Consider the following 18,956-nt stretch of genomic DNA (forward strand, 5'->3'; position numbering starts at 1 on the left):
GCTTCCCCCTGCCCCCCTTAAAATCTAAGTTATTGTTTTTTAATACAATGCATCATGAAATCACCATCCAGATCAAGCTGTGTCTTTGTTTTAAGTAGACTTTCTACGTAGCTCCTATTCTGCTCTAAAAAAAATTGAAATAACATCCTAACAAGTCAGTTAGGTAATCTGCTTAACCTTTCCCAAGGGACTGGCTGGGTCCAAAGCCTGGCTGCTTGTCCTCATCCATGATAAATATCTAAACTCATCAACTGTCATGGTGGGCACAGAACTGATAAAAGTTTTGCTCAGCGACAAGGATGGAGTATATTTTGGTCCATAAGGTTGTCCTGCTGAGCCCTCAGAGAGAGGTCACTAACTCAGCTGTGTATACTGTGAGATCGTATAGGCACTGCCAGAGTTTATTGACTGCCTTTCTAAAGAAACGGTCTGTCCAAAATCTCAAATATTTTTTAAGAGAGATTAATTGATCATGAGTTGACTATGAGGTCATCCCTCAGTAGGCTTTGAGGGGCTTGCTTAGTTTCTCTTAAATGAATTTTTCGGAGGTGAAAAAAATTTCTCCCTAGAGTTACTAGTGTCTGATGAATGGTATGAGGAACTTTGCAGCTGACTTAGTCTTGGATGGGAAAGGAGGGGAAAACAGTGCCACAGGAAATTCTTATTCATCTTGGCTTACAAAACAAAGGGGATAATGGAGGGAAACAACCAATACCGCTTAATCTAATCAAAAGCACAGCAAGGTGGCACATGGGAACCCAAACCTCTACAGAACTGTGGATGACTTTTGCAACACCCCACCCCCGCCCAAATCATACTGCTAATTAAACTGCATATATGGGCTAATGATAGAGACTTAATGCAGTGCTTCTGTAAGAAAATGTGACCTATTAATGTGCATTTATGTAATACAACACCAGGACATTGTCATCAATCCCGACAGCCCTCTGTGACCTTCTTTCTTTTCCTTTTCACTTCCTGCCTGACAAGGCTATAATTCTCCATTTTATACTAACTGCCTGTTGGTATTCTTATGAATTTGTCTGCCCTATTGGTTCATTACAACGTATGTGGCTTTCCATGTGCTAGACATCAATAAGGCATGCTTGATCAAGCCTGTGGAGAACCCTAAAGGGCCCTCTGTAGTTCCATGAACACTGATGTAGACTTTAATCTTTTACAATAATAATTTTTTAACTGATGTTGGTTTTGTTTTCCTAGCAATACACCTGGAACCTTTCTGTACTGTTGTGATTTTGCTTCAGGAGCAGTGGAGCTGGTAAAGGTAATTCATATGCTCGCTTTAGAGTACCTTATAAGCCTCTAATTCAGGAGGCTGCCAGGAAGCCGTCTTCATGAAAAAGAATGTGATGGCTTTGACAACTTTTAACTGAAGTTTTCAATATTCGAAAGAACAAAGTCTTACTCTGTGCAGAGAGGAATGAATACCATCAGTGAGCTTGCTTCTCAGCTTGAGTAAGATACCAGACAGAATAGGCTTTTATATGAGATGTTTTACAATGCTGAATAATTGAAGAAAAAAAGTTTCTTGAGTCACAGTAAATGTATTAACTACTACTGTTCTCTCTGTGCCTCTTTTCATCTTTTTCCTGACAGTCACATTCGTCCTACAATTCAGCCTGGTGTTCTGCCTTTGTTCATGATGTGTGTGATGATGCTTTACCCTATCTTTTTCCAGATGAGATCCTGGATGTCATTCTCCTTGTCTTTGTGCTCTCTACTATTCATCCTGACAGGTAAATGAAGACTAAAGGGCAAAGCAAATGGGTTAAATCTCTTTTATCACTGGAGGTTTTCAAGAATAGCAAAAGAAGATGATGAATCTTTAATTTATTATTGAATAAGCTACAGTATCTATAAAACAAGGTATTTTAAATGCTGTTTCCCATTTTCAGGCTTCAAGAGAAAAGCTGTTCAGGCTAATTCATTAGTGAGACTCCTGTCTCCATCAAAATACAAGGGGTATATTGTAACTAAATACATCCATATGAAAAGTGACAGTGACTCAAGAAAATTACAAATTAAAAAAACCAGACCGCTAGTCTTCTAGAAGGAAATTAGTTTTAGTGATCAAAACCAAACATTCATGATTTAACATCTTACAGTATGTTGATAAAGACTTAGGTTGCTGATTTAGCCACACGCGAATGCTTACCTGCAGGCCTTTTAAACCAAAATACATTCAGAATTTTGTAACTTGTTTGGTTGATCTATTTTTCATGCATAGTGTTATGTTGAGTGCTGTTAGCCTTGTTACTAATGCCTCTCAATGTCTGATGAACCAAACTTTATGACTGTTAAGGCTGGCTGATTGTGAAAATGCCCTTTTTTTTAATGGGAAAAATGCAAAAGAGGACATGTAAGTTAAACGCCTTGACTCTTCCTTTAACTAGATCATATGAAGGGAAATACATGCCGTATGTGTGGTAATACATTTATCACTTTAAGAATCTCATTAAAAGGGGCTTGGCAAACAGAACAGTATTTGCCTAAGTCTGAGAACTGTTTCCCTGCCTAAGTTATTAATGATTAGTTTTACAGAAAAATCTTTCCCATATAGGATATTGGTCCTTCCTGTTCAGAGATGAGCACATGAGTCATGCAAAGCCTGGGTTCAGATTTCAAAAGCAATTCAAGCAGTAGATGTCAGATCTCTGTAACTGCGGTGATGCTGCCAGGAAGAAATTGGACAATAGAGACACATTCATTCAATCGCTTTGCCTGTAGAAGCAGTAATCAGATGTTCTGTCAGAATTTCTGTGGATCTTTTCCTATTAGCCAGTTGAGAATGTGTTTGTCTCTCCCCCCCCCCCCCCCCCCGTCGGTATCTAAAGGCTGACATGGATGCTTTTGTGTGTGTGTGTGTATACACACATAAAGATTTCCGTGTAATTATCTGTGTTGTGAGACCCGCTTTCCAAAGATTTATTAGTCATTACTGTCATCTCATAGCATTAAAATGACTGCATAAAGGCAAATGTAATCCAGATTCATCTTGCTCAGTATATGTTTTTTTCTGGAAACTTTGAAAGTGGGAAATGAAAAAGAAAACCAAGAGAATGATGATGCAGAACTTATGTACTTTGGAGACCTGGAAAATATACATGAGAGGGACACATTTGTATTCAGCACAATTATTACTTAGTGATTTCTCTTCAGGCTGTTGTGTTTAGTTTTTGATAATTGCTACTCTTGCACCCCATTTTTAACACATTTCAGTTTTGCTAGAAGGCCCCTCTAAAAGCTGGTTGCAAAATTTGAAAGGTATTAAATTTTCTTCAAACTATATAATTAATGTGCTCTAGTCCTATGGGATGAGATTTCTCAAAGCACTTTCACTTTTTGTGCATGTACATTTTTTTTCTATGTGCACAAAACTTATGTTTATCTAGGCAAAGTCTGTAATTCTGTGCACAACTATGTGTCTTGAAGAGTCTCTTATTCTTAGGTGGTGCTGCCTTTTCTGTCTGTGGCAGCACCCTTGGTTGCCTGTGTTGAGCATGAGCAAAGAGGACAACTTTTAAAGCACTTGGCTTCCTCTAAGGGAATTCCGTGCTTAAAAAGCGTATGCTGCTTTTTGTTCTTGTTTGTTTGTTTGTTTGGAGATATGATATTATTTTCTGCTGAACTACCTCCTAATTCTGTCCCTTAAAAGTCAAGGTAAGATGCCTGCACTACTGTTGCATAAGGACCAAATTGTATTAGTGCTTGAGTTCTGACATTCTTGGGGCCAGAGGGTAAGGCCACCTGAGAGACAGGGATGGTGTAAGGATGTTGTCTTGGTACACAGTAATGGTATGCTGATTTTGTATTGTTAAGTAGGACTTACTCTTCTTTAGCTTTTTTCAGATACAGCACGCTGCCTTTCCTTTACATTAATTTTGCATTCACTCTGGCTCCACATCTTCTACGTGGTCTATCTGCTTCCCTGTGGGAGGAAGGGTTGAATTAGGCAAGTGGACTTTTCTACCTCGCAGCCTGCCAGGTGCAGACTGCCTTTTGTGGTCTTTCATGAATGTGGAAAACCTGAGTCCTTCAGTTTATTCTGAAAGAGTGAGGCAAACCCAAGCTATTATTCATTAGTAATGCATTTTGCAGAGTAATACAAATGTATTTATAAGAAGCTCCAAGGTAAGGTTAAAAAGTGAGAATGAAGATGCTCTGGTCTAGTGAAGGGGAAAGAGTACTGTATATGGTACTTATTCCTATCATACATACAGCAGGCTGGTGTAATCTTGATAAGGAAGGGCTGATGTTAGATACCATCAAGGAGGATGCAGACTTTCCTCCTCTAACTAGCAATATCTCCAGATGGAGTTCTGTCAGATTCCTCTCCTGAGGTACTACTCAGATTCATCTTTCCATCCTCAACCATTAGGTGTGGAGATACTGATTTTGTGTGTATGATCAATACCTCCATAAAGAAATCGGATAAGGTTTTGTCTGCCTTCCAGGCCCTTGATTTTGCTATGTACAGCAAGAAGGCTCAGTCTAGCTCACCAATGCACATAGCTAACTGTTCATTCATTGTTCATCATATATCTGCCTGACCCATATGACCCATATACTCAAAAATTGTATTTTAATCCAGCCTTGAGATTCTGTTGAAGTGAAGGAAAAGGGCTCCTTTGCTCTTTCCAGTTTGTATTCTCTTACAGTTTCTTTTAAATTTTTGGTTTAGAGGCTTTTTTGTAAAGAGTTCTTCCTGTTCACAAGTGCCTGGTCTTTTTATAGTAAATATAGACACATCTTCTCACTGTAGTTTTGGAAATATATGTATATTCCAAGCATCTAGAAAAAAACAGTTATGTTTGCAAATTTCACCAGTATCCCATCTATTTTCTAAGGATGCAAGGGGTTGTAAATAGGTTGGCTAAACTACTGAAACCTGGAGGAATGTTGTTATTTCGAGACTATGGAAGATATGATACAGCTCAACTTCGTTTTAAAAAAGGTAATTCCTGAATGCTTTTGTAGTTCACTGTTCATTTTAACTCTCTTTGAAAAAAAAGTGACATGTCCTTTTTCATTACTGCTCTAATTTCTTAGGGCACTGCTTGTCAGAAAATTTTTACGTACGAGGAGATGGAACCAGAGTATATTTCTTTACCAAAGGTATGAAATGGTATAGTTTTATAGAAAGGGTTGAGTGTCTCTCAAGGTGATTTGGGTTATAAAAGCTCATCTTACTACAGAAATTTAAAGGTTTTATTGGCTTTTTTTTTTTTTAATTCTCTGCTCTTACAAAGCCCAAACTAACTGTTGTAAGAAATTAATTCCCTTTATGTGTACACTTGTTGCATCTGGGGTTCTGCAAGATTGCTTGCAGGCATCACTGGAAATTTCTCTCTGTCTAAGCATCTTGTGTCTAACAGTATGCTCAAATTCTGTTATTTAAAGATGTACTTGATTTCTTTCTAAAAATTGAGATAAACATGCTTGGAAGGACAGTTGGTAGCAGTGCTCTGATATTTTGTTCTGCTATGTTGGTGAATCTGAGCTGGGAGGCTGCTCTTTCTGCAGGGGCTAAACTTAAATTCCAGATTATGGATACTATTGCTCTTTGCCCATCCACTCCCTTGGTTCTGTTGGCAGTCATCTTAGACTGGTATATTTTAGCCCAGCTACTGGAAACTGTGGAAGTGAGCATCACAAATTTTTTTTTTTTTACCCTCTGCAACCTAGACTGTAAGCAATAGAGATGGATCAGGATTTATCCCAGCCTGAGTAATTTTAGAAGCGAGAAGGAGGATCTGGGACATGTATGGGAAATTACTTGAATTCAAAGAGCCTTCTCCATTTTGAAATGTCTTGTTTTGTGCTTACTCATGACAAAGAAGCTTAAAGTTTTCCAGTGGTGACTGACAAGAAGGAGATAATGACGCTGGCATAAATGTGTGGATTGTCATTTGGCAGGTGAAATAGCTTTATCTCGATAATAGCAAAGAGCGACCAAATGGCATGCATTTGTTTTCCTCAACTCTGGCATACTGAACCCTCTGAAGAAAGGGGATCTATGAATGCCATGGGTAATAACCAATGTGGTTTAGGCCTCAACATAACATTTTTTACTGTAATATAAATTGAGAGCTGTGAAAGTGAATTTCTAACAAAAGACTCCTTACAGGTGGTTTCCTTGATCTTTCAAATCACAAAACAGATTTAGTTCCATCTTTGGTTGAACTGCAGGTTGTTAATTATGACATTCTACAAATATCTTTTTTTTTTCTAATTACAATAATTCTTCATATGAGAAAATAGATGAGGTATGGAACATGTTCAACTTGGCTGGATTAACTGAAGTACAGAATTTAGTTGATCGGCGATTACAAGTAAACAGGAAGAAAAAAGTGAAAATGCAGCGAGTTTGGATACAAAGCAAGTTCCAAAAACCGTTGCTGCTATCTCTGAATAATCCTGAAGAAACCACCGAAAGGCACCCTTATAGATGATTGTGCCATGAACTCCAGAAACTGAAGCAAATTTGAGTACGTATATTTCCTATAAATCTTGTGTTAGCCACTGAAAAGGAGAAATATATTGAATTGAAAACCTTTTACTGATTTTTTTTTTTTTTTTAAATGTGTGTGTGAAAATGATCTGGGAAAAAAAGAGCATTTCTGACTTCTGCTTTGTATGCAATAAAGGGATATGCATTAATATATTCATAACTGTGACCAGGCACTGTTTTACTTCCTTAAATACGAATGGTCAATAAATATAAGCATGTATCTTGTTCCTGTTGAAATTCACAATATGTAAAAAGTTTTTGACTGAAGCATAATTGTTTCAGAGATTTAGAGAAACAGAATATCTGTTCCCACTATCACTACAAGCTGTGCTATGTTAATTTCTGAGTCATGTCTCTTTTAACCATTGTGTGTCTTGCAACTGTATTTCCTCTTTGGGGGAGAAATTTCTTGGTGCATAAATAATGAAGACAAAATCTCTTTCTGATTTGCATGTAAGCTATCATTTCATACTAACTGCATGTGATATGCATGGGTATCAGATTAGTCAGGGATTGGTGTCCTCTACTGTGACTGACTTACTCCTCTGAAGTCTCCACTTTCCATCTACATGCTCATCAGAAACATGCCAAACTCAAGTTTCTGTAACAGCTTAGTGACACATACGTTATATTTGAAGTGCCATAGGTTGTAAACTGAACATCATGTAGAAAAGAATTATCAAAATGCCAAAACAGTGCTGAAACCAAATAGTTAACATTTGCCTGGATAAATACAAGCATTATTTTTATGCTATGTCAGATACGCTAGAGGGAGGAGCAAAAAGAGTAGTCCGGAGTACATTTTATTGATATTGTTATGGGGTAATGTAATCACACTGAAATGGTGATCTACATGGCAACTGAGATATTTTTGTTGTTTACAGAGAGAGGTTGCTTTCTTAGGGCTTGAGTCTTAGAAAAAAGACACAGTGTTTTTGTATTGACCCTGTGGAGAGACAGTAAAAGGACAGGACTACACTAGTACGTCAAGTGCTTTTAAGAAGAAAACCAAAATGAAAACACTGTTTTCAGGTGCAGACCATGATACTGAGGCTGTTGAGCTAGTATTTAAAGATGCCACTTCTGCTGTTTAAATGTAATTTTACAATCACTTAGCCACAAGGAGGAGAGGACAAGAAGCAGGTGAATGAATAAAATAAATTTCTTGCTTCAAGAAGGGTATAGAATGCATGTAATCTATAACATGCATGCAGTTTTGAGTGTCATTAATATAGTGACACTCTCAAAGTCTCTTTTCTTGCTTTTGTTTTAGTCTGAAGGGTAAGCATGTCACAGCTGACAACCCATTTTTTTGCAAGTTGTTAGCTGCTAAGCTAAGTAGAACTGATTGCCTTCTAGAAAAAAATAAATTATCTAAATTTAGATGCTAAGTATCTTCATACCCTTTGACAAGATGAGGGACCTGCTTAATTTCCGTAAACCCAGATCTGTTTCAAGAATGAGGTGCAATAAGGGGTTGTCCTGGTTTCGGCTGGGATAGAGTTAATTTTCTGCCTAGTAGCTGGTATAGTGCTGTGTTTTGGATTTAGCATGAGAATAATGTGGTAACACACTGATGTTTTAGTTGTTGCTAAGCCGTGCTTATACTAAGTCAAGGACTTTTCAGCTTCCCATGCTCTGCCAGTGAGGAGGTGCACAAGAAGCTGGGAGGGGGCACAGCCAGGACAGCTGACCCAAACTGCCCAAAGGGACATTCCATACCATGTGACGTCATGCTCAGTACATAAACTGGGGGAGAGCTGGCCAGGGGGGGCTGCTGCTCGGGGACTGGCTGGGCATTGGTCAGCGGGTGGTGAATGGTTGCATCACTTGTTTTTTCCTGGGTTTTGTTTCTCTCTCTCTTTTTGTTGTTTTCCTTTTCATTACAATTTATTATTTATTATTATTTTATTTCAAGTATTAAACTGTTCTTATCTCAACCCACGAGTTTTCTTACTTTTGCCCTTCTAATTCTCTCCCCCATCCTACCAGGGAGGGGGGAGGGTGAGCGAGCGGCTGTGTGGTGCTTGGTTGCTAACTGGGGTTAAACCACGACAGGGGTCTTTGAAGGTAGGATCTGATCCTGCATTTCTGGTGTATTCTAAACTCCCATTAGAGTAAGATACTGTTTTATGAATTAAGTGGCTTAGGAAGCTTTGGTTAGCAGTGGCATTATTGTAACCTGCAATAAAACTCTTGTGGTATAAATCAAAGGCTAAAACATATCTGTGTTTCTTCAAGCCCTAAGTCTTAAGAGACTGTAGCATCTGCATGGGAAATGTAAATACATATCTGCTTGTGTTTTAATTAGGTTGCTACCCTGTGCTATTAATCGTGACTTCTGAGTATGCATAGCTCTTAGTCTAGTACAAAGCATTTTCAGTTGTAGAATTTTCCAGGGGGGTGATGGTGATGATAAGCTCTTGAGCACCATGCAGTCTTATTCGTGTGTGATGTAGATTTTCCATGTGTAGAGGCTAATGAAATGTTTGCTTTGGCTCTCACACCCATATGTTGATTCTGGCAAGATTTTAATATGCTATGTTGTTAGTTTAACAAAAAAGTGACATCAGAAGAAACCAAACCCTGAATTTTTATATAGCCTTGAGCAAAATTGGCTGTTCCTCTTCCACACCTTGCAGCGTAAGTATTGGCTGCCTCTTTTAGAATAATGGTGCCTGTTTTAGAAGTAGTAAGATCAGCTACTATTTGTAAGTGTAGAATATCCACTGTGAAGTGAACTGTAACTAGTCTGAACAGTTGTAAGATTGGTAGAAGGGGAAATGGACAAAGACATCGTTCCCGATAAGAACTTTTGAATCTGAGTAGGACTTTCTGTATTTTGGCTTTGTGACATTTCAGTTTTCGAAAAGCTTAATCAAGGACACGTTTTTAAAATACTTTCAAATTATCTGTAGTAGTTGGGAAAACTAATAGTACACTACTGGCAAAAGAAAGGCAAGTAGAACTACTGAAATAAAAGAAAGAAAAGAGATGCAGACAACTGTATAGGAAATGCAGTTTAAAATGGCTTATTGTTAATTAATTTCTGGGGGAAAGAAAAATTAGGGTATTGCAAACAAAGTGTGCCCAGTATAGAAAAAGGCTGTAAGTTTCACTTTTGAAATCTGAAGTTACTTCTTTAATCAGATATGTACCTGAAATCTCTAATTATATAAATTTATAGAAGTACACTTTATATAAATTTTAATTGTTAATTGCAATTTTTAATTTTTTTTTTTTAAGTTCAGCATGACTTCCTATGCTGGTGAAGCAGACTTGTGAATGTATACAAATGGCAATTAGAAAAAGATAATCTTGTTTGAATTGAGCTTTGGCTTCATTGGCTTTGGCTTGCTTTATCAATAGTGTGTACTTTTTGCCCATCTCCACTGGTATTGCATTACACTTATGTACAGGGATACATGAGAATGGTACTTACTGGTTTAGACCTTGCTTAGTTTTTAAGCAAGTACAAGACAGCTATAAAGTAAAGAAAGTGACCAACCTTTTTTCCTATACTAATTCTGAAGTATCTAGTCAATAACAATTAACTCATGTAAAAAATGTTGTTTTTTTCCAGCAAAACCAAGGCAGGTGCTTGTGCCATATCTGCAAATCCACTGAATCTGAAGAGGACAACCAAAATGCAGGGCAGACGGGGAGACAGCAGGAACTCTAGTGACACTAGGGAAAAATTTCTTGTATTGGAAACTGCTGTTTCTGTTTTGTCTTTTGCTTGTCTTTTGCTTGTGATTCGGCTAATCTGCAGGTTCTGCTGTTTAATAATGACTAAAAATTGTAACAACCATCCTGAAATTTGTATTAAACATCAGTCGAAACCACTTCACATAAGTTTTGCTACTTCATTTTGATTTGTGGTGTGATCTTTATTCACTGCTCGGATGTGCTCTTTGATCTGTTGACATATGCCTCATTTCCCCTTTTTCCTGTGCATAGTAGACAATTAAGCAGTTTCCACAGGAGTTATATACACAAACATTTGCAGTAAAGTTTGCTGGCTGGGTTATTTCTAGGATTGAAGCAAGAGAGTTTTATTTCCTTCTGTACAGAACAGATTGCTTTTTCTTTTTGTGTGAATGCAATGAATTGTATAGATGCTAAATTAATATAGTGGTATTGGCTGTATTTTTTGATTATTTTAAGCCAAATATACCTTAGGGTATGCTCTGTTTGTAATGGCAGTGATAATAGTAGACAGTTCATACATAAACCATTTCTTCTTCATAGAGCATCTTCATAATGGGTGGTTGATCAACCTTGGAAATAAACCATATGTACACATTATAAAAATATTAAACATTGCTATTGTTAATAATACAGGTCACTTTGCCTTTCAGTATCTGTAAACTTCTCTCCATGTTTGGAACAAAGATTGGACATGAGGGTTTTTTTCCATCAGTTACGTGCCAGTTGAGAATCAGCCAGAAATTGGACAAGTCTAAGTCTGCTAAACGCAATTACAGTTAGTATATAGTTAGTAAGAACTACATGGGTTGCCATGGGCATCTTAGCAGGTTCTTTGTCGTACCTGCTGGTCCAGGCATATAGGTCGTGCCTGGGCTGGGCTTTGAGCTGAGAAGAGAACTTCTCTGTCCAGTGACCATCCACCCTTTGCTAGTACCAAGCAACTCAAAGAAGAACTTGCCTGATTTGAAAGCAAGAGCCATACAGACAGGAGGGGAGGAAGATAAAGATGCAGCTCAGGCGGACAAGAGAATGAGTGAGTGTTTCATCTGGGAACTAGGGTAAGAAGGAAGCTTGGATGGACTGACAAAGCAAGAATGAGATGCAGAACTGAACAGCAAGCTGAGGAACAGAACGCCATGGGCACCATATAGGGAGATGATGTATAACAGGAGACAATGTGGCAGGGTGAGGACATTGGGCCTAGAAACGAGTGAAATGAAATGGAGGAGGCAAGAGGGAAAAGGGGACTGATCTCTCACAGAAATAGGGTGAAATCTGGGTAAACAAACAAATTGGGGTAAGGATTGGAGGTGGAAAGACCTATCTTCAAAGTCTTTTTCTCCCAGGTGGTACTGTATTTTCACATCTTAGTGGAATATTATAGACTTTGTCTTTCATCCATATGTGCATAATCTATTTCAATTTATTACAAAGATGGAATGTTTCATTTGTTGTAGTTTATATGTGCTATGCACATGTTTGCAACAGTGCAGGCAGGTTTATGATACACCTGCTTTTGCTTTTTCCTTAGGGAACAGTGTTTTTACCTTCTTTCAAGTAGAACGCTAGTGACAGAAGCTACACTCCTAACCTCCTGGGAAGCAAATACAAAAGAATAACAGAAGTGTCGGCATCCTGATTGTGTTCAATCAAGGTAGGACAATTAAATTTACTCCGTATGTTCTGATGTTGTCCCATTTAAATCAAGACCATAGCTGCAGATTATCACCTTGAAGTGCCTCCCAATCTCAGTTTCTGTTATACTTGCATCTGTTCAACAGAACTTAAATGAATTTGTATAAACTAGAAATACAACTTAAAAGGAAAATAGCAGAATAATCTTTAGGCTTTATCTGGGATTACAACAGTTTAGAGAAGGAATATGTTTATTATTTTAAAACACTCTCATGGTCGCAGAGGAGCTCTCATCCAAGAGGCTGAAAATTTAGGTTATTTGAGGTATAATGTACATCATCAAGAATATTAAATGTAATATCCATGTTACAAAGCTTCATATACTTAATGTTAGCCAAAGGTATCTTGTCAATTGTTACTGTGAAAAAGGAGTTAGCACCAAGATAGTCCCATTTTCAGAGGCTGTCTTATTGATCAGGTTACTACAATTTTGAAGGGAACATGAAAGATTAAGAAAGCAAGTCAATTAGTTTAATGATGGCTAAAACCCACTGATAACATATACAGTTTAATAAATGCTCAAAGAATAATCTGAGCATTCCTGTGTATTGATACTAAATGAACTTTGAAGTTCATTAAAAACACAGACTTGGTGTATGCTGCTAGTTATAAAAACAACCAAAATGTTAAAATTTATAAATATTATGTAAAAATAGAACACTATATGGTTATAAATGTGATGTAAAAATAGAATGCTCTATAGCTACTGCATAAATCCTGTGTATAGTCTTCTCTGTAGTGTGTCCTGTTCAACTAGAAAAAAGATGCCGTAGAAATAGGTGGTGAAAGTTCCTAGAGACATGAAAAAACTTCATATGAAGGCAGGTTAGGGAAATGAATGATAGACAATGAGAGGATTGCATATAACGTTATGCTTTAGTATTTAGAAGGTCTAGTTTATCCCTTTACATGATACAAAAAGCAAGGTAAATTAGTCAAGTTGGCAGACAACGAACCTACATTGGTAAATATATACAGTGTGCCTTATAAAAACACAAGGAATCACAATGTTCACAAGGCTAAAAGATTGGTGAGTTACCAAAAATGGGTTATATTAGATTTTTCCATTTTTATTTTCATATGTGTGAAAGGGAAAATCTGCATATTTACTGTTTAAGATTTTAAAATGCCTCCAATAACCCCAACAATCCTACAACCTCTCTCATTACCTTTTGTGAGATCCTAACGTTGCTCAGCAGTAGAGCTGGAGAATAAACCTGAATACAAAATGGGTCTAGTAGGCACAGTTTACTGAATTAAGAGAAGATAGAGGGGAAAGAAGTAGGAAAAAAGAGAACATGCTAATTGGCATGACAACATGTAGTCCTGTAGCAATCATACAGCAGTTAGTATTTTATATAGAATGACAAATTCAGTACAGCGCCTGAGAGAGAGGGAGAGAGACATCAGTCTCGCCACTCTTTCCTGTCACTTACGACAATATCACTGTAAACTGGCATTTGGACAAGCCAAAAGCCAAAGAATAAAAGTAATTGGTTTGCTAAAAGAGCATACAATTGATTAATTACACTTGGGTCAGACTGGCTGTATTGGAGGGTTTCACTGCAAAGCCAACATTCATTTTTTCTTTCTTTAGTGTCAGGCACACTCTAGCCTGCATTTCCTTCCAAATAACAAGTGCTCTTTAAATGGTGGAGCTGCATTTTTGAACTTGAATAAAAGGGTTGTTGTGCAGCGTAGGATTTAGCAGATGGACTTAGAGAATCCGAACCTACCACTAGTCTTCTATTCTACACTAGGAAAAGCTTTGCCATTTTTAATGGCTCTGTTTGCTACATACCCTGTTAAGCACAGTAGTCAGATGTCATTCTGAGGAATCGGGCAACTTAGTTTCCAATGACGTTGATTACACTCAACAATGAGAGGATGAGAAAGAGTGGTGGGTGGAGAAGTGAAAAGACAGTGTGAGGCATTTCAAGGAGGAGGTTTGCACTCCAGCACTTGCACGTGGGTGACAATCCCTCTGAGAAACAGTTTTTACTCTGAAGTGGAGCAGAGTTGAATCTTTGCGCTCACTTCGGCTTTAATCGTCATCCCCACAAACTACCAGTGTAGCCTGTAGTTAAATGTGCATTTACTTAAAATGAAGAGAAAATAACAGTAGCAAGAGGGTTGAACTCAATGATCTTAGAGGTCTTTTCCAACCTTAATGATTCTATGATTCTAAGAAGCTGCATCTTTAGAATGGAGCTGTGATTTCACAGAGAGAGACCCTGGCATGTTAATCCCTGGCATAAATGGGTGTAATTCTCAATGACAACGCTAAGCCTGTTGACACAGGGGCTGAGCTAAACCCAAAGATGAGCCACAATGCTCTTCAAAATCAATCATTTAATCCTTTTTAAATTTTTGTGATCTAATAACCAAAGATGTTTGTGTTAATAAAAGATGGTGTGACAAAGCTGTGATTGTCACTGAGCATGACTTGCTTTGAGATAAAAATTATGACACACTCATAATCTTATTTTAGATAAACATTTCATCTTGTTATTCAAGAGCGTTTACTAGTGAGTTGAATAAATACTCGGTGATAGTTACCAAACTGTGAAATAAGGTCTTTTTTTTAAATTGGAAACAGTCTGAGCTAGCTTATACAAAGAAAGAAGAACAAAATCACGCTGGCAATAAGTCTACATTTTATTTTACTGAAGTTTACAAGGAATCAATATAATCAACAAGAACCTTGGTTTTAGTTTCTTTTTATTTTGCATGTACTTATTTTAAAAACAAATGGAAACATGAAAAAAGGAAACTGCATGGCAGACAGTCTGCAAAGCATGTAAGTATTATTATAACACTTAAGATATTTAACAAATTACTAAACCACACTCTTTTCTTCTTGCACCAATTGGCTTGAGACAGAGTATATGAAACAGTAAATATTTATTTTACTTTGAAACAATTAATGTTAATAAAAGGCCTCAGGGTTAAATCTGAAAGAAAAAAAACTTTGAATCTTTGACCCAGATTCCCAATGTCCTTTACGTCAATGTCAGTCCAGAAGACTCTTAAAAGTCTATGGAATCGCTTCAAGATATAGACTAGTTGCTTGCAATTAGAATCCAGATTAACTGATGCCTAATATTCCTTGTAAAAATAAAAATGCAAGCATAGAAGTACAAAAATATTCTGTCAGTAAGAACATCTACATTAATCATTAAAAAATTGAATTCAAAATCAATTGCACAGAGACAATAGCTTTGTTCACTACTCTTACTTTGTTTAAGGGCTGAAATTCGGTTTGGGTTTACGATGCTCACATATCTGTGTTTATATTTTAGCATAGGATATTCAGAATTTTTTATCCTACAACATTCTCTAACGGGTAGTCAGTATTATGAAACTTGACAACCAACCAGATAAGCATGGTTGATTAAGATAAGTGATTTACAATAAAATGCTTAAGACATGTTCATTTTTGCTAAGTTTCTCTCTCAAATACTTGAGAAAGTACCTGTGAGAAAGTACGCCTATTCTTAAACTTAACAGTCCTTTGAAGTTGAAAATAACAAAATTTGTGAAGATAAGATTGAGGAAAACAATAAGGGAAAAAACGGCTTTTTAACGCATTGTCAGGAAGTGAAAATGCATATTTGTGTTCCCCTGTCTTTTTAGATTTCATAGAAATTGTGTTATTCCATTACCAAAAGACTTTGGGTATTGGTATGTGTTTCTAAGGAAATACCAGTAAAGCAGTATAATTTAAACTTACATTATGCTTTGGGCTTCCATTTTTTTCACAATTGTTTATTCTCCATCATCAGAGGTATCCATCAGATTAAAAGAGAAAACAAACGTAATAACACTCTTTGGAAGCCACAAATTATTGATGATAATACAGGCAAATATTAACTAAGTGTTGTTTCCAGTGGATTTTCCTGCCATCTGTGAGATCAAGAATGGGACAGTTTTATCTGCTATGTTACCAGCATTTTTTTTTTAGTAGAGGTTTACTATATGTATGTTTGTGATACTTCATATCATTTTCACGTTCTTGTTTCCAGCTACCCTACTTTCTGATTTACGTTAATAAAGCTTTTGGAGATTCCCAAGTGGAATGTAAGTAAGTAAGTATTACTTACATATTACTTACATTATCTAAGTATTACTATTTGTATTCATAAAGTGAATAAATAGAAAGTTTAACATAAATATCCACGTGTAACTACATGAACAGTGAAAGCTTCAGGCCTCTTGGTTTTCATCCCCAGCTTACTAGGCAAGATCAGCAATGAACGTGCAAACTTTCCCCAGGGGAGCCTAGAGCGACCTTTTTTATCTCTCTGAGAGTGCTGCCAAGTATTTCAGTGCTCCCTGATTATTTTTTTTTAAAAACACAACAAAACAGTTATTGCCAAACAGAAGCCTAAAGGGCTTAGATTATATATATACATACATATGTGTGTGTGTGTGTGTGTGTGTGTGTGTATAAAAATAAAATGAGAGCATAGAGAACATCAGCAGGCTGGGAGGTAGAGAAATGGAAATTGGCCAGCGTCCAATTAAAGGAAAGTCCAGGCATGAGAAGAAAGAAATTCTTTAAAGAGGCATTTAACATAAGGTAAAAGAGAAAGGTTGTATGCTTAGAAGTTCTTCCTAAAACCAATGGTAGTATGGGATGAGAAGTAAGAGAGAAGTTATTAATGGACTTTCAGTTTTTGGTCTGGAAAAGTATATAAGCCATAACTTTCACGTTTGGACTTTCTAAGCACTTTTATACAAGGGGCCTGCTGGGGATCCACATTCTTCTGCAGTCAGTATGGGTGCTGAGTCATCAGGAAAGTTGGCCATTTGGTTTTAGGTTTCTAAATATAGAGGTGAACATTTAAAGCCCTAATCTGGGAACAGTGGACACTCGTATGCAGCTTTGGTGACCTGAATGATTTCATTCTTAACAGTGCTCGTATCAGAACCAAAGCTGTGCCTGTATTACACGTACTCCTGAAAATTGTAGCTCCTACGACAAACAAAAAATAATTAATTAAAATAAAAAAAATTATTAAAAGACATATAGAAGAGTGACAAGTTTCAGTCTCTGCTGAGCATGAAAACTCTCTCAGGATAGCTCGTGTGCGCTTGCTCTATGCAGAGGAGGTGGAACAAGCAGACTTTGGGGGAGGGAACAGGAGAGTAACCTAACTTAAGGAAGGAAGCTTAGGTTAAGCCTTAGAAGGGGTGAATTTTGACTCTTCAGTTGGGTTTTAGCTATTGTGTTCACGGGGTAAGGAGTGTGAGTTTGTGGGAGTCTGCCTGGAAATTGTGAGTTCTCTGAATAAATATTATCAGAGAAGATTTGTACTAACTTTACCTTTGCAGTTGGTATATTATACCAAAATTCCGTACATGGGTTGGTGGTTTTTTTAATTTCTGATGAACTTCTGCACACTTTGGTTTGTTTGTTTGGGAACTTTGCTAAAATAGGACCTTTGACATTCAAAATGCTGTGACAGAGAATCAGAATTACAAAGAGGCATTTTCACTTTCACTGTAGATAAATTTGTATAATCCAGTATTATATAGTAGGAGCTCCTTCTTAAAAAAGTGAGGTTTGATATTGGTGATTCAGTGTTTTATTTTGACAGCATTCTGTGCCTTCTGCATAGATCCTAGCTGAAGAAATGCTTGCTGAGTGCTTCACCACCTGAAAACGTGGGGCGGGGACGGAGAAATCCTGTCTGGTCAACAGTTACGTCAGTTTGGCTAAACGTGACGCACCTCTCTGCCAGGGCAGGCCCCAGCCATTGCACCTGCTGGGTGCCACCGAGGTGCCCTGACTCGCTCCTGGTTCCCTCTGCACAGATCTGCTGCTGCGGAGCATGTGCAGCATAGGTGCCATCTCCCCACCCAGCTAACAAGGTCTTCCAGGAAAGTGAGTCCTTGAATGAGCTGTGAGTTCTGATGGATGTTGTTCTGGCAGGCAGGTATGGCCCAGAGGCACGCCAGTGCGTGGCTCTGCTTTAAGTGAAGCAAATGCTTCATTATTTAGATTGATTTACAGTCCAGGTAGGCAAAACTCTTGGTGATTTTTGAATTCAGGGAAGGATATCTAGCAAGTGGATAGCAGCAGAGGAAAGGCTGTTTTGAGGGAAAATAAAGGCTGTTTTGAGGGAAAATACTTTTTTCTATAAACTTCATGTCAAACTTTCATCCTGAGCACCCACAGTGTGTTTCAAGAGCTATTTTTTGTAGGAGAAATAGCTGGGAACAGAACTTCTTAACAGGGTGCAAAAAACCTGTGGCTATGTTAAGCGACGAAGTACTAGCCATTGCGTCCAACATGGAGTGTGTTTGTACAGTGGCAGTTCACATGCAGCTGATTGGTTAGTCAAAAAAACCACAAAGTCATTACCTTATAATAAGATGCGAGCTTCAAAATGAGACTGTGCCCTCATTTTCTATGAGAACTTAAAACATGCAAAGGTTGAGGTTTTAAAAGTTAGTCAGCCATGTGTGAGTTACAAAACCGCAACGAGTTAGCAATTTACGTTAAAATTTGAAATGAGTGGTTTTTATTCGCTTCTAGCTCAAAACCAATTTTATCAGTTTCCTTCCAACTGGTGTAAGACTAAGACAGACGATTTTACAAAAGAAGGGGATTTCTTGACAATGTTACAGCAGGATGATGAGAAGAATCTGTTTCTGATTAAACTAGGGCGGAGGACTGCACTGATACTTGGCTTAAAAGTTACCATTACTAGCCTGCCCCTAGCCGTTGCCTTCTTGTCTGTTGCTCTGTAACACCTGCTAAACTCGTGGAGTTTCTCAGCAGCATGTAGGTAGAGTCAGGATCTCTGGGCTCCAGAAGATAAATGCCTAATACATGACCTACAAGTGGATATCTGCTGCCTGTCATAGATATAAAGAAAGCAAGAAAGTCCTATTTTATTCCACTAGGAGAAAAATCAGTAAATGTCATATTATCCAGCCCTTTTTATTGGGACTTTCTAACACGTTCTTTGGAGAGGACTGAATCCTGCTTTCAATTATGCACGGTATG

The 18,956-nt window shown here is 37.6% G+C and overlaps 1 protein-coding gene across 6 annotated transcripts in view; it reads left to right on the plus strand.

Moving 5' to 3' along the window:
- The window catches only part of METTL8 (methyltransferase 8, tRNA N3-cytidine), a 36,651-nt gene extending 18,875 nt beyond the window's left edge, over positions 1 to 17,776 (plus strand). For 3 of the 6 annotated variants that reach the window (XM_076342619.1, XM_076342615.1, XM_076342616.1), the window contains exons 7-12: positions 1,222 to 1,285; positions 1,618 to 1,757; positions 4,869 to 4,975; positions 5,071 to 5,136; positions 6,283 to 6,509; positions 10,116 to 10,201. In XM_076342619.1, the coding sequence (XP_076198734.1) occupies positions 1,222 to 1,285; positions 1,618 to 1,757; positions 4,869 to 4,975; positions 5,071 to 5,136; positions 6,283 to 6,473 (568 nt within the window). In that variant the 3' untranslated portion in view covers positions 6,474 to 6,509; positions 10,116 to 10,201. Of the gene's footprint in view, positions 1 to 1,221; positions 1,286 to 1,617; positions 1,758 to 4,868; positions 4,976 to 5,070; positions 5,137 to 6,282; positions 6,510 to 10,115; positions 10,864 to 11,774; positions 11,898 to 15,963; positions 16,042 to 17,562 lie in introns of those variants that run through there. The other 3 variants (XR_012995691.1, XM_076342618.1, XM_076342617.1) reach the window with 3 other exon arrangements.
- The last annotated feature ends 1,180 nt before the right edge of the window (positions 17,777 to 18,956 follow it).

The sequence above is a fragment of the Aptenodytes patagonicus genome, chromosome 6 (assembly GCF_965638725.1).
Source record: "Aptenodytes patagonicus chromosome 6, bAptPat1.pri.cur, whole genome shotgun sequence".
Lineage (NCBI taxonomy): Eukaryota > Metazoa > Chordata > Aves > Sphenisciformes > Spheniscidae > Aptenodytes > Aptenodytes patagonicus.